This window comes from Neopelma chrysocephalum, unplaced genomic scaffold, assembly GCF_003984885.1.
Source record: "Neopelma chrysocephalum unplaced genomic scaffold, ASM398488v2 Primary Assembly neopelma1_24, whole genome shotgun sequence".
Taxonomy (NCBI): domain Eukaryota; kingdom Metazoa; phylum Chordata; class Aves; order Passeriformes; family Pipridae; genus Neopelma; species Neopelma chrysocephalum.
Window position 1 is genome coordinate 22,419,411 of NW_020897693.1, and position 14,418 is coordinate 22,433,828.

General features: G+C 43.8%; 1 protein-coding gene across 3 annotated transcripts in view; it reads right to left on the minus strand.

Moving 5' to 3' along the window:
- The window catches only part of GALNT16 (polypeptide N-acetylgalactosaminyltransferase 16), a 76,164-nt gene that overhangs the window by 19,646 nt on the left and 42,100 nt on the right, over positions 1 to 14,418 (minus strand). For all 3 annotated transcript variants that reach the window (XM_027707969.1, XM_027707960.1, XM_027707976.1), the window contains exons 4-9: positions 9,927 to 9,994; positions 7,389 to 7,454; positions 6,220 to 6,341; positions 4,059 to 4,146; positions 3,025 to 3,109; positions 1,912 to 2,015 (exon numbers count right to left, since the gene is read on the minus strand). In XM_027707969.1, the coding sequence (XP_027563770.1) occupies positions 1,912 to 2,015; positions 3,025 to 3,109; positions 4,059 to 4,146; positions 6,220 to 6,341; positions 7,389 to 7,454; positions 9,927 to 9,994 (533 nt within the window). The remainder of the gene's footprint in view (positions 1 to 1,911; positions 2,016 to 3,024; positions 3,110 to 4,058; positions 4,147 to 6,219; positions 6,342 to 7,388; positions 7,455 to 9,926; positions 9,995 to 14,418) is intronic.

Below are 14,418 nucleotides of genomic sequence, written 5' to 3' on the forward strand. Positions count from 1 at the left end.
CTTAATCAGAAAACCCAGTTTTCAATTAAGTATGGTAAACATTTTTTTTATAGAGGCTAAATTAACCATTCTGAATTATTCAGGGAAAATTAATATTTCTTGTTGTCAAATACAGGTTGGTTTCTACCCCTCTGCATTCAACAGCAACAGGTTCAACAGAGGATAAGAGACAAGTGGTGGGAGACACAGAATTTACAGGAAAACCACGTAACAAGGCAAAGCTGGCAAGCCCTGTACATGTTGCTGAGTCTCACACAGCCTGGCCCAGCCACTGCCAGGCTTTACAAGAGCAATTTCAAGGAGAATGAAGCAATTCTGTGGAGGTTTTGAACAGCTCTACCTGCAAGAATGGCTGTGAGTGTGCACATAATTTACTGCTACTTATGGCAGAGAGCTCTGCTTATTATCATACTACTGACATACAGACCAAACAACAGCACTGGGCTCCCAGGTGGGCAGAAGCAGACAAATAAAAACCTAAAGAAATATTCTTTCTCCCTCCTTGGGGCTTACACCTTTTACAGAGTTGCAGCTCAGAGGTTGGCAGAATGTCCAAGTAGCTGGCTCTGCAGCTGGAGCAGGGCTAGTGACAGCAAGAAGCTGAGTCTGGCTGTGCAGAGGAGTCTAAGGGACAAAGGAGAGGGGATCTTCATGCCTGGGTAAAGGCTTCCTGGCACAGTGCTTAGCTGATGCTACTAGCACTACTGAGATTCCAATGCCAGCCCCATTTAATATCTCTTTTTAATATAATGAATATCATAAAACTGAAGCAAGACCTGAGAAAACAGAGGACACAAGCACTTATTATTAGATATTTTGTTTTTAAAATGTAGTACTTTGATATTCTACTATCAGCCCAAAATATTATTTCCTGGTTTCAGAAAGCATTTCAGAAACAAGCAGTTCTCCCAGCTGTGTTCAGAGAAACAAAAGTTTCCTCTTCCTGACTAGTTTGTTCTTCCTAGTTGGTTCTCCAGGTGCTAGAAAACACCATACAAATTCTTCCTTAAAGGGTTTTATTTACAAATCTGTGACATTTATGCAAGCTGTAGAAATAGAATTTTCTTTAGCAGTGTTAGCTACAGAAAAATCTACTTAAGTTAGTGCAAGACAGCATAAGGCTTTTATCTCTTCAGCTCCACCTGCACCATTTCTAAATGAATGCCCCAAATACTTGAGGTCTCCATGAACCTCTCTTTGCATCTTCTTGCGTTTGTCACTAACATCTGGTGACATTGCAGCACCCCTTCACACAGATCAAAGAGAGATGCCTGGAATATCTCTGCCACCATTAAGTGCAAGGACACGAGTTTAAGCACCATGCCTTATAACAGCACTTCAGTGGACAGACTACACTGGGCCTCTGAATGCCTTACATGTTTGTGATGCCCTAGTCTGCTTCTAAATGTTTGCATTCTGAATCTATTTGTAATCAAATTTAGTTTACAAAGACATTTATTTTATTAGGAAAAATATCTTTCTGACCTGTCAAGCTGGGAGACCAACTCAGACTTATCTGCGAGAGAGGAACAGATATAAGAGACTGTAGGAGTGGCTGTCCAGAGCTGGAGCAACACAGACTGTCATGTGAAGAACTGGAGGAATATCCTCCAAAAAGAAGCAACCATTTAAATTTCAGGAGGTTCCTCCTTCTTTCTTGTACTGTGGAAGCACCTGCATAATAGCACATATGCCTGTAAGAGAGTGTAGCCCTGATTGCAGAATGTCTCCACTTTATGCTGACAGTAATAATAGCTCCGACCATCATGGGGATTACCTGGCCATGTCCCTAACCTTACACTGACATGCAGATCAGATCTCTCAGAAAAAGAATTCTGGTAAGTGATGAAGACTGGGAAGAGGTTCTGCATTAGTATGCCATTCCCCTGAATGACAATTCCCTACACTTACCAAAATTTTCTCCTCCCCAGATGTCCATTTGAGTATCATATTTTCCCAAGTGGTTAAACCAGGACTTGTCAATCACAAAGATGCCTCCTGCTATAACAGGGGTTCTGGAAGAGAACACAGAAGCCCACAAAATAATCACAAGTATATGTAGCACCACAAGCTTAATTTTAGAGGGCAGACAATTAATCCAGCCCTGACACATTTTACCTCATTTAAAAGAGAAAAAGAGTAGAGTTTGGAAGTGAACTTGCAGCAGGTTTCTGAGATCCCCCTCACTAGATCATTCTCCTGCCTTTGTTAGATGGTCCTGCAAGCACTACAGGAGCAATGCTGTGTCTTTTGCATTTATACAAATATTCACAGTATGAAGGAATGACAGGGCACTGTCTGATGACTGTGTTCACCAATTAGACACAGTGTGACAGGCTGTTGTGTTTATTGCTCTGCTGTTACCAAGCTGGTTGCCTCTGGCGTGCAAAACAGAGGCTCACAAATCCCACAGAGGAGTTAAATGATACTTTTATATTAAAAATAGGGAGCTTTCTGCCTACACAGACAAGCACCATGACTTTTCATATCAGGATTTGTTACATTCTGCATGTTTCAGAGCCATGTACACTCCAGTGAGGCTGGCAACAACTGTCTCATCTGTCCGTCAACATGCAGATTTAGGAGGCGAGAGTAATTCTGTGCCCACATTATTAAGTAAGATTCAGTTCTCCAATCTGCTTTACACCTGCTGGATGACTGTTTATGTGCTTCATTCCTTAAGTTTTCACCCGAAAGGTAGAGGTAATTAAAAAACCCCAAAGGGATTTCTGAGGCATTCAGTGTGTTAAGTGAGGGAGACCACAAGAACAAACACATAGAAGAAGAGGTGGCTTGTAGAGGTGGCATGCATGATAGTATATAATTCCTGTTCTTACAATATTCAGGGAGTTAGGGTATAGACCTCGATGCATCCAAAAAATAACATGAAGAGTTTGTCATCATCAAGTGAACTCTCTGGCATTTTGTCCTCAGCAAGGCAGTCTCTGTACCCTCCTTGCCATACAGGTGAAGGCTTGGTAAAGGCATTTGGAGGACTGTACTCTGTCCATCAGAGACAGTTACCTTATAGACTGAGTTGGGTCTGTTCTGGACATTTTCTGCTCTATAGGAATCTGCTCCCACTTAAAGTGAAGGCTCCAGTCAAATCCTGAGAAGGAAAAAGACACATCAAATTGGTTTTGTTATTGTAAAAACAGTACTACTAGCTTCAGTGATAGTCTCTACCTTTACATCACAGGCAATCACTTTGTTCCTTCCCTGACCACCCTCACAGTCTACCCAAAATGGTAATAGTCTATCCTAATATAGATGTCACCAGCTTCTGTCTTCGCACCGTCACCCCTTGGTATTACAGACCCCTCCTCAATTTCATTCCACATCTTCAGGAGAGTGTTGTCAGCGTGAAACATAACTGTATTTCAGCCAGTCTTACACTTCTCTGTCTGCCAAAGTTATGAGGTTTAATAAAGTGGGATGTGATGTATTCTGGGAACAAAGGCCTGAAGATCATTGTAAATATCACCTCTTTCAAGGTTACTTATACTTGGCCTGTGTGGGTAGTTGAGCACAGCACAGTCACTAACTTTATATCATTGTTGAGGGTAGCCAGAGAAGAGGTAGCCCTTGGCTGCAAGCAGGGCAGAAGTGAACCCCAGCCACAGAATAGGTGGAAGAGCACCAGGCACTGAGGTGACTACAGGAACAGCTGCAGGGGGTTCAGCTGCAGGGCAGAGGTGAAAACGCCTTGAAGAAGATGCCATGAGATAGTCTGGCAGATCAAAGCAGCAAAAGGAAGTGCCTGTCAAGACTCCAGTGTACATGTAGCATAGGGACAGCATGGTGAGACATCTAATCAATTAACTAAGTCCTGAAATTGCAAAATGTTATGACAGTGATGCAAGCTCAAGAGGAAAACACTAATTTTGTTCTAACTCTGCAAAAGACTGTTGCAGAGAAAAAGTTGCAGAGAAAAAAGGACAGAGAACCCATCAGGAAAGATCATCACTCTGTTTTCTTGGAAAGCTGAAGAGAACGTAACTTATTTTTTATGCACCATCCCTCAGGCCTAACTTACATAAGCCATTCATTATACCCACCTCCCCTCAAATCTGCTGATGCTGCCAGGTAGGCAAAATTATCCAGGCTGATAACATCAATGATTGGACTCACCACTCGGGTATAATCCTGAGGGAGAGAGAGAAAGGGGAAAAAAAAGGAATCAGGCTTTTCTTGAATGTCTGGCAAAGCTGCCAGAGATCAGAAAACACAAAATTTGCCACACAAAGCTGCACATGTAAATCTTTGTCTGGTTTCTCCAGTACGGTTCTGGTAGCTGCACAAGGGAACTGTGGCCACAACATCCAAACGTGGAGACAGGGGGTAGTAGCCAGTTGCACTCCATGGATGTAGGAAATGGAGTCAGACCCCAACACCCAGGAGTGCTGCTAAGAAACAGCTATTTACTTCCTGCCCAAGTCACAGGACTTGAATCACAGTTGCAAAAGTTTTGTGCTTGCTTTTGATATCTACTGACAGCATACTTTCTGTTAAGCTGTCCTTGAATTAACTCATTATCATCAGTTTAGAAATTATCAAACCCCTAATAAAGTATCTTCATAAGAAATACTATGAATCAAGACCCTACACTTAAAAATCATATTGCAAACATTATAATACATATAATACATTATATAAATTACAATATTAAGATATTGTGAGTACTTTATCGCCATTGAGGGGTATAGATATTTACAGTTTTCCTTTGCAATCCTTTCAGTAAGTAGAAGTTGCATAGTTTTTCAACATCATAGCACAGGGCATTAAAGACAGTCTTGTGACAGCTGACACATAAGATGAAACCGAGCTACTCATGCCACAAAACAGCACCTTGTTATCGAACAGCTGCCAACATCCATGCCTTTCCTATCAAACCTTCATTTGGTGCCTTGCAGTAGTTTCTCCTGATGTTGCACACTAGTTCATGATGGGGCATCCTAGGTGAGAGTTATCATTCATGCTTATTCCTCTCTGCGCTGTGATGGTTGCCCAGTGAGAGTGTGTTTGCCCAGCCTGAACCCCTCAGCATCCACCCGGCAGCCTGGTGCACCAGCCTCTAATCCACCAGTCAATGCCAGGACTGGGTAGGGAAAGACTGAAATCCAAACTAGGGTGCATATCAGAAATGTAGGAAGTATGTCAGAAATAGGCTGACTTGAAATCTGCTCACTAAAAAATTAGTATATTAGAGTCAGCACCCAAGATTTTGGAATTTAGATCCTTCACTGAAGAAACTAGTGAGGTTCTTTCTGCTTAGGGACCCCTATGCTGCTGCTGCTGCAGCTTAACTTAAAGACCAATAGTAAAGTAAACATTTACGGGCTTCAGAGATAGAGAATTTATTGAACAGGAATAAAAAGCAGAAGCTTTTTTAGTTATCAATCCTGAAGTTTCACCTTCCTGTCCTCCTTCATATTAGGCCAATCAGACATGGACAAAAAGCACCATTAAAGCCTCCATTCCTTCTCCTGGGGCCCATTACTCCATGGTATCCGCTTTTCAGAGGGGATCAATTACAGGCACTTGCAAGCATGGCTTGACTTTTCCCATCACGTCTCCCCTGCCTTCTCTTATAGCAGAGCTCTATGTCTCTCCTTCCAGCTCTCCAGGGCAGTCAGGGTGACAGCTGCTAATATTTCCGCCTCATTTTCACTCTTCCAGCCTCACATCTGTCTCTTGCCGAGTGAACCATCAAAGGGACATCCCTGCACTCACAGGCAGGTCCTCTGTGCTAGGAAGCTGCTGCATGCACGTTGTGTATGTTGGCGGCTCAGTAGGAACATTAATGGAAGGAAAATTGTGGCAGTGACAAGGCAGAGGGGAGGGTTCAGCAGCAAGAAGGGAGGTGGAAACCATGGAAAAGTTGCAGAGTGTATGCTGTCAAAGTGGGTGTCCTATGTACAGGTGAACAGGACTAGGGAGCACAATGCCTGCAGGACACATGAGATACAAGTTGATGGTTCCAGAGTTCACCATTGCATCCCATCACTCTGCACCTCCTGCCTTGTCACACTATCAGAATGTAGAAACCCATTAGGGATCTCTTGCCATCTAGCTCAGGCTGTACTTTCCTCTGTAACAGCCTGTCCGCCTTGGCAGGCTTTGTCCTCACCAGCACTGCTGATGGCATGTGAGGGCAGAGGATCCACTAGCACAAGTCAGGCAAGCTCCATCCATCCCAGAGGGGGACATGGTGCTCACCTCTTTCACTCTCTGAAGCATTGGCTGCAGCCACTCACTGTTGACTTCACAGTGACTGTCCAAGAAGGTAAGAATGTCAGCAGTAGCCACTTCAGCTCCTCGCACCCGAGAGCGAATCAGCCCTACAGTGAGGAAAGGACAGCAAAGGAGCAGGATGGTTAGAAACGGAAATAGTTGAGCCTCCTTCAGAATAAATACTTTGTGTGGCCATTACAAGGGAAGAGCAGGTGAATCTCCTATATCACATCTCCATCAGGAACAGAGAGCAGTTTTAGTAGGGCATCCCCTGGGGACAGTCAGCTGTCCCAGCACACCAAGAATGACTTCTCCTATCACTTCTCTCCATGACACAGAACTTTCATCTGGCTCCTTCTCTTCCAGCTGTCCCTACAGATACCTTGCTGCTGCCTGCTTGCTGTCTCTTCCATTGAGCACCCTGCTTCCCTCTCTTACCAATTCCCCATGACCAAATTCTACTCTCTCTTTCTCCTTTCTTACTGCTTATCTGCTTTATTCCCATCTGTCCTTTATTCTACCCTGCAGTCAGAGATATCAGCCTGGCTCTCAGATGTCTCCTTACTTCCTTACAGACCATCCCACTAAGTGGGAACACTCTTTGTGAACTAAACAGTGGTTCCCGTCTCTCCTTCTAGATCCTCACTCCAGGCCTGCTGTTCGCTGACAGCTTTAGAAATAAACCAGCACATGTGAGTCAAACTAAAGGGCAGCTGGGAAAGTCAGAGTTACCATTTATGCATGAAGGAGATATATGAGAAAAAGCTTTCCTTAATTGTACCTCCTTATAATAGTTGTTTTGTTAGTTGATGATTGTTTTTCCTTCTCCCACATCTCCTACATGGCTTGTTATCTTGCACTCTGAGTTTAAAAGGACAGGACTTACACCTACGTCTTTATTCCTAAAGATCTTAAAATGTGGTCTTTGTTCTAGCCAGGGCCTCTGGACTCCACTTCTCATTATTTAAAGTGTGAAATGAGAGCCCTGAAGCCTGAGAGTTGATAAGCCACATTCTCCCTCCACAGAGCCTCCAAACTAGAATACCAAAACAAACTGCAACTATAAGAAATAACATGTAAGCAGCTGGCAGGCAAACAGAGTCATGTGGGAAAATACGCAAAATCTTTGTATATACAAAGCTTTCCACACTCACCTTCTCGACGTGTGTTTCGTAGACACTTGACCTTTGGGATCTTGGTAAGGAGCTGGCAGTCCTCAGCTTAGGGAAGGCAAAAAAACACATTTGGCACACATGCATGAATTATTTGCCTTCAACAGAGAGCCCCAATTAGCTGTTCTCCTGCTTCTCCATGGGAGGGGAAATTCTACTTTCATTTAGCATCACATTAATCAGCCTGATGGCCTTAATCCTGTTGTCTAAAGAGTACATAGAAGAGCACTGCCTGCTTGCTGTCCTACTCAGACAGCTGAGCTTATGTTTCCCAATCCTCTGAGCAGCCAGGCCTCCAAGAACAATGAGCATGTGCTGGCAGTGTGGCACTGGGTACCGATGAAATGGAGGGAACACAGGGAGCCGGGGATGTAAATGACCAGAGTGACAAGGATAAGAGAGTTCTGTCATATAAAGTGATCTTATCCTCTCTCTTCACCTTCAGCGGCTCATCTGGGCATTTCCCACCATTTGTTCTCGGGCACTTTCTGCTTGATTTTGTTTAATAAAGACCAAAGGGATGTGACCCATTTCCTTGGAGACACTACTACATTAACACATAGATGCCTGACTGAGGGCTCTGCTGGCAGTTTGCCAGAAGCTCTTGGCATCTCTTATTTACATTGGCCAGGGAAGATGACAGAGAGGAACCTGCTCCAGCCCAGCTGTACCTATGAGCACTGAGTTGTTAGTTCTCTGCCATCTGCTCTCTATTCCTGCCCTAGTAGAGATCATAGCAATTTCTTACTTGCTCTTTTTTCTTGCTCCAAGTTCACTCCAGTTTCCACATTTATTCCATTCCTTTTCATGTCTCGTGCCCCCCTTTCCCGCTGTCATCCTCCCACAGACTGAGCACTCTGGGGAGAATGCAAGGCCCTTAGCCAAAGTGCATCTCTTAGCATGTTCCCGTACAAGCATTTCCATTCTCAAGGATACATGCAATCTGAAATTCTGCTCTTATGTGGGCACTTTGGCAGCTGCTGCACTATCCAAGGGAAGTGGCAGATGCTCTGAATTACAGAGTATCATGATTTTGCTGGACCTCTGCTACAAGGGAAGGCAATGATCTCATCTTGGCCAAGTCACAACTTCAGGTATGAGAATCCTTATTAACTCGTTCACTCTACAGGAGCGGAGCATATCACTCTGCCTGTAGCTACTTGCAAGAGAAGACAGACTCTTAGTATCTTTGGAGAAACTGAGGTGGGTATTAAAGCAAAGCATCAGACCTCAAACATGCGCTAAAGTACCTCCATGGAGGTGTCTCGGGGGAGTGGCTATATCCGTAAATATCCAGTTGCCAGTGAAAAAATGAGAGCTGTCATAGGATGAAGCTTTGTTAAAATCTTTCTATTTAGCTAGGAGCCTAAACGCAATTTTTTGGATGAGCCCTGTGCAGAATGGGTACCAGAAATATATCAGTTTTGATCTGGTACACTTTGCCCATTGAGAACTGAATTTCTAGGTGCTGAGTGTAGGACACTTAGGATTGTTTGTTGGAAGTACTCAGAAACACCGAGCTTCTACAGCTGGGCACAGCTCAGTACTTATTCAAATCACACTGTAAGGCCCTCAGAAACTTAAATCCCTCATCTCAGCATCCACCTTTAAAAATGGGGTTTTTTGGCCAAAGCTATGTAAAGTATTTAGCTGCAAAGTCAAAAGAGCATTGCTTCCTTACCTCAGCAGGCCAAGGGGGGCATTCGCAGCTATCTGTAAAGTGTTCTGAAGGAGTAATTATCAATTATTATAAATGGTACATAACTAGATTGTCCTTGAATCTAGTACACATCATGGGAGAAGCAAGAAGGCTTCTATCCCCACCACCTCACCACTACTACACAACAGCCAGGAGCAAGAGCAACTGTACAGATGGAAAGAGTCCACAGCCTCCAGTCTGCAGATCTGGTGGAACTCATGCAGTAGACACTCCATCCCTATGCCAAGTTGCAGAAGAAGGTATGGCGCTGCCCAAAGCACTAACCTTTCCACAGCTTCCCACAGGGACACCTGAGATCCTAAACATATGAAGGCAGGCAGGCAGTCTTGCCCTGGTCTGCCTGCAGGACCCCAGGCAGCAATTTTCTGTAGGTTCCACTGCATCCTCTTGTTCTCTCCTGGTCTGTAATTACCCACTCTGCACATGTACAGCATTGCTGCATATATATCTGTGCTAATCAGCTCACCAAATGGTGCATAATGAAACTAGACAGAGATCTCTGGCAACCTAGGCCAAACTGCCAAGCTGACAAAAAAGGAAGACCAAATGTAAAGAAAAAGAGAGGAAGACGCTCTGGCCTCTGCCATGCATGGACCTTAAACACAGAAAAACTTCCTTTCTTTTCTTTTTCTCTTGCATACAGAAAGAGATCTGTGAGAGAGGGGAAGGAGCTCAGGGAGGATGAAAACCTCTCGCAGAGCAGAAGGGAAAAAGCTCGCTTGATTTTGATTTTCAGTACAAATACAAAAACAAAAAGCAGGAAAACAGAAGGGAAGAAATCAGTGCAAATCCATACTTACAATCTGAGCTGAAGTCATCTACCAAAATGATCTCCTGGATGAGACTGGGAGGGGTGCGGTTCAGAACACTGCAAGAACCCAGGGAGGAAAAAACCACACTTTGTGAGCTGTCATAATAACAACAATGTTAAGACTGATAAAAATCTGCTATGCTACGCATTACAACAGGAATACCAAACTCCAGTAAAGTGGAAGTGGTGACCTTGCCCTAGCAGGATTCATTGATAGGAACCAAACTCCAAGCAGGAGTACTGCGGAGAGCTGTGGCATCTCAGTGGGACCTTACAAGGACCCACAGACAGGAAGCTGACTGGGGACTTGCCAGCTAGCAAAGGATGCTGCTGCATGCTCTCTGACTCCTAACAGAGAGGAGAAATGCAGAGCCTGATGGCCATTCCCATTTGCCAGGCTTTGGGCAAAGTTCACCATTGCTGGAGAGCGAAAAGAGCGGCCACTTTCCCCTGTAAGGAGCTCTATCTCAATGCCACAGATGAGCCCTGCTCAAGCTTTCTCACCAATTCCCTTCTTTGGAAGGGAATATTGTCAATACTGCCTTGGCAATATTCTGGATTTCGATTTGTTTTTTCCTCCTTTGCTTGTTACTTCTTTCAAACCAGCCCCACACTTGCTGAAAGCATCCTCTTTCCTAGGGTGATTGCACCACACCCTGCAATACCCTCAGGACTGCAGTGAGTTTGCATCTGCAGGATACAGGAGCTTTCACACAGGGTGAGATAGAAGCTTCTGCCCTCCTAAGAGGTCGAAGAACTCTGGTACCCTGGAGTCTGAGCAGTTTGGTTCTGACCTCTTAATCGCTCTCATTTCTTTAAAATGCTTGAACTCATTTTCCATGAACTTTAACTCTCTCCCCTGGCTTTACTACCACCACTCAGCGCATTCCCCCTTCAAGCCTCCTCCAATGCCTCTATGAACAGGCAGGTCCTCATTAACTTCAACAAGATTGCTCAGTAATGCTTAGGCACCCTAGTGTAGAGGACAGTTATGCAAATTTTAGTCTTAAAAACAGAGGTAAACACTATTCTCCTAGTTCTAGCAACCTGTCTCATTTCAGTGACATCTGCTCTTCTATTTTGAGCAATTCTGCAGAAAGATTGCTGACTTTTTTTCTCTTTTGTGGGCTTTTTTGTTTTATAGAGGAAACAGATAGCAAAACTAATCCCATACTCTCAGGTATGAAGAAGTAGAGAAACAAATTATCATCTTGCTAAGTAACATCACTAATGCCTTTGCATACAGAGCCAAAGTTTCTTCAGTTTGTGAGTTTTCTGCTGTCTCTCACAGCAAAATTCTGACTGTTCTGCTGCTTAGTATCACATCCCACTCTATTTCAGATTTATGCTGCTTTATATGCCTCTGATAGTATTTGTATTTTGAGCTTACATGTCCCTAGATGACTGAGCTTGCATTTTTTAAAGCTGAATCTCATTTGCTTCACTTGGCACATAACTCTCTGAATCCTCTCATATGGTGGGGTGGGAGGTGGAGGGGATGTTCCTCTTTGCCATTTTAAGTGCAGATTCTCCCAGCACAGCCATCATCTGCATATTTTATAGACAAGGTTGCCCTGCACTGAAATTCTTGTTTGTGCAAACCCAATGCAAAACAATCCAGACAGACTGCATCCTGCAGTATAATGGCTGTAAACCAGTATTGTACATATTCTCCCACTAGCCTGGCTATTGGCAATGCTCACATTTTCTTCAAAAGTTTCAGGTCTTTCAACTCAACACATCTGGGGAAAAAAACCCAAACATTTTGTTCTCTCTTTCTTGCCTGTCCACTGATTCCCCAGTAGAGAGAACACACTCCTTGAGGAGTTCACAGCTCATTGTACAATGTCCAGTTCTTCTCTCTACAATAATTTGCTGTGGATCCTTGGGAAAGGTAATTAATCTTCTTTGCACTTTATTTTGCTTGTCTTTTTAGCAAGGAACACAATAATCCTAGTATTCCTCTTCAGTGAGGTGCAGAGACTGGCATGACAATCAATTACGTCTAGGCACAAAAATGCATTATTAGGATTCCAAAATTCAAATGACAATTGCTTTTTACAGCAGAAACACCAACTGTTCTCCCTTCATCTCACGGATTCCCTTCTTACTTTTTTTTTTCTCACAGCTTCCTTCTTCTTTCTATATCAGTGTCCTTACTCTCTTGCATGACATGACATCACATCAGCATTGCCAATGACTTTCTCTCCTCTGCTGATCTGTCCATCCCCCATCAGCTCACAGATAATCCTGTTTATTCCAGATGGTAGCAGAAGAGCATCTTTTTTCCCTTTGCTCTAAAATAATCTCTTTTGCCATCATCCTAATTGTCATTGTAATGAGATGCTACAACAAGCGCTCTAGTATTGCAGTATCATCCTTTTAATCAGAATTTTTACAGGCTGTCTGCATAGGCACTGAACCACTGACAGCTGTTCGAGTCCATTGACTTAGAGTCTGACCATTCACCTTTACATTTGCACCAAAATCAAACAGTCCCTGCAATAGTGACTGAAATCAGAAAAGAAAGGGACCGGATAACAAAGCAGTTGACTTTCCCTTCTGTGGGAATGGTCACTGCAGCCGAGTTGATGGTATCACTTAATGACTAATCACACACAGACATCAATCACAGAAAATGAGAAAGAGAACAGGATGCCAAGCAAGTAACTGGTTTGAGAGTGACAGCTATATCCTACCTAGGAAGAGAGATCCCAACAAAGACCTTGAAAAATGGATGACCCATCTGTTCAGACTGGACCCCGCAATACTGCTGCCACTGGAGGGAGTGCTGTTGTGAAGTACTGTCTGTACTCTGCTGTGAATGGTGTAGTGGATGGAATTGCCTCCCAGACCTTTGGCTACAGCTGTACTCTTCATTGCCAGATGGCTTACAGCCAGTGCATGTGACTGATTTACTCCTTCCTTAAATCACATGTCAGAAGTGTCAATAATTTATCCCTATCTGGTGAGGGATCCTGACGGCTGAGTTCTTCTTGAGCTCTACAGTATTTGGAGTGTCCCACAACCAAGCATTGGCTAGGAGCCTTGCCTTTGAGGCACTGGAGGTTTGACAACCATAGACAAAGGTAGAGGCTCAGGTCATGGTTGCACTGTTAGAAGAGGCATAGAGCTAAGTCCCATTTGCAGGTTGACACTGATGTTATAGAAAGGGAGTTGAAGACTTCACAGTGCTCTTCAGAGCCTCTTCTGTAACTGAGGGTTCTGTCTTTCAGCAAAACTCATCTGAATGTGCCAGGCTGAATTACTGCTGTGAGTGTAATTTTTGCTCAATTCACATACACAGTCAGTGCACCAATACTATGTAATTACATTGCATCTCTTGCACTTCGGGATAAGTCAACTATCAAAGGAACAGGGCTGTTCTGTTCTGTTGGGTTTATGACCTGGCTGTGAGTCTGCAAAGGACCACAGTGATATTAAGCAACAGGAAGCATAAAATTGCATTGCCTGCTTACCTGCTGACTAGTCAGACTTGCAGCTTGTCATTATTTCTGTATCTGTAAGACCTTTCTTAAGCTAGGTAGGGCATGATTATTTAGAGAATTAGAATGAACCATTTGAAATGCATCTTGTGAAAGTTAAATATGATTCCATTGTTATTATGGGCCTTTTCTCAAGTTCTGTTATCATAATTACACTGTGGGGATGCTATAAGAGAAGCGGGGGTGAAAGAGGACAACTGATGGACATGAGCAGCACCAAACCCAAAATTTTCTATGTCTGAAAACATTTTAAGAGGTCTAATCTTTTGAGGTGAGTAGAATACATATTACCAGTTGAAGTTTTCATACTTGAGATCTTTGCAAGTCTGGCTGTTGAGTGCCTGAACTTGGGCACTCAAAGATCAGCCAAAAAAACTTTGGGAAATTCTAGGAAGAAATATATGAAAAGGGTACTGGGATTGAACTGTTCTCAAATTAAAACTAGAAGGAGCCTAAATACACTCCCCTGAGCCAGATACGGGCTTACTGTGTTATTCTGACAGCTCTGCAGGATAACTCAACAAAGTGGTGATGCTGGTACCATAATGTCTTGGGAAGTAACCCAGGGATGAGAATCCTGCATTACAGTATATTTCAGGATCATTTAAACATGGCACATGTAGGGGCCAGATCCCAATCTGCAGACCCTTCTTGCTAACCGCACCTGCATGTATGCGCACAGGGACTTGCACAAACACTTCTGGCAGCTCAGCAGTTGCCAAGCTCTGCTTGCTGGCTCTGGGATCTCTGCTGCTGGATGGAGGCAATGGGAATGATGTGCCATTGTTACCCCCTGAGGATGGGAGAAATGTTTGTATATTCCCTCCAGCATGCTGTTGCTTGTCCCTCCTGGTCTCCAGAGGCAGCATGGGCTGCATGCCTGCCTTCTCCTGTGGGCTCCAGCCATTTTCCTCCTCTGCTCTAGGTAAAGGCAACAGTCAACTGGACCTGCTGCCCAACCTGCAAGCTGCCAAA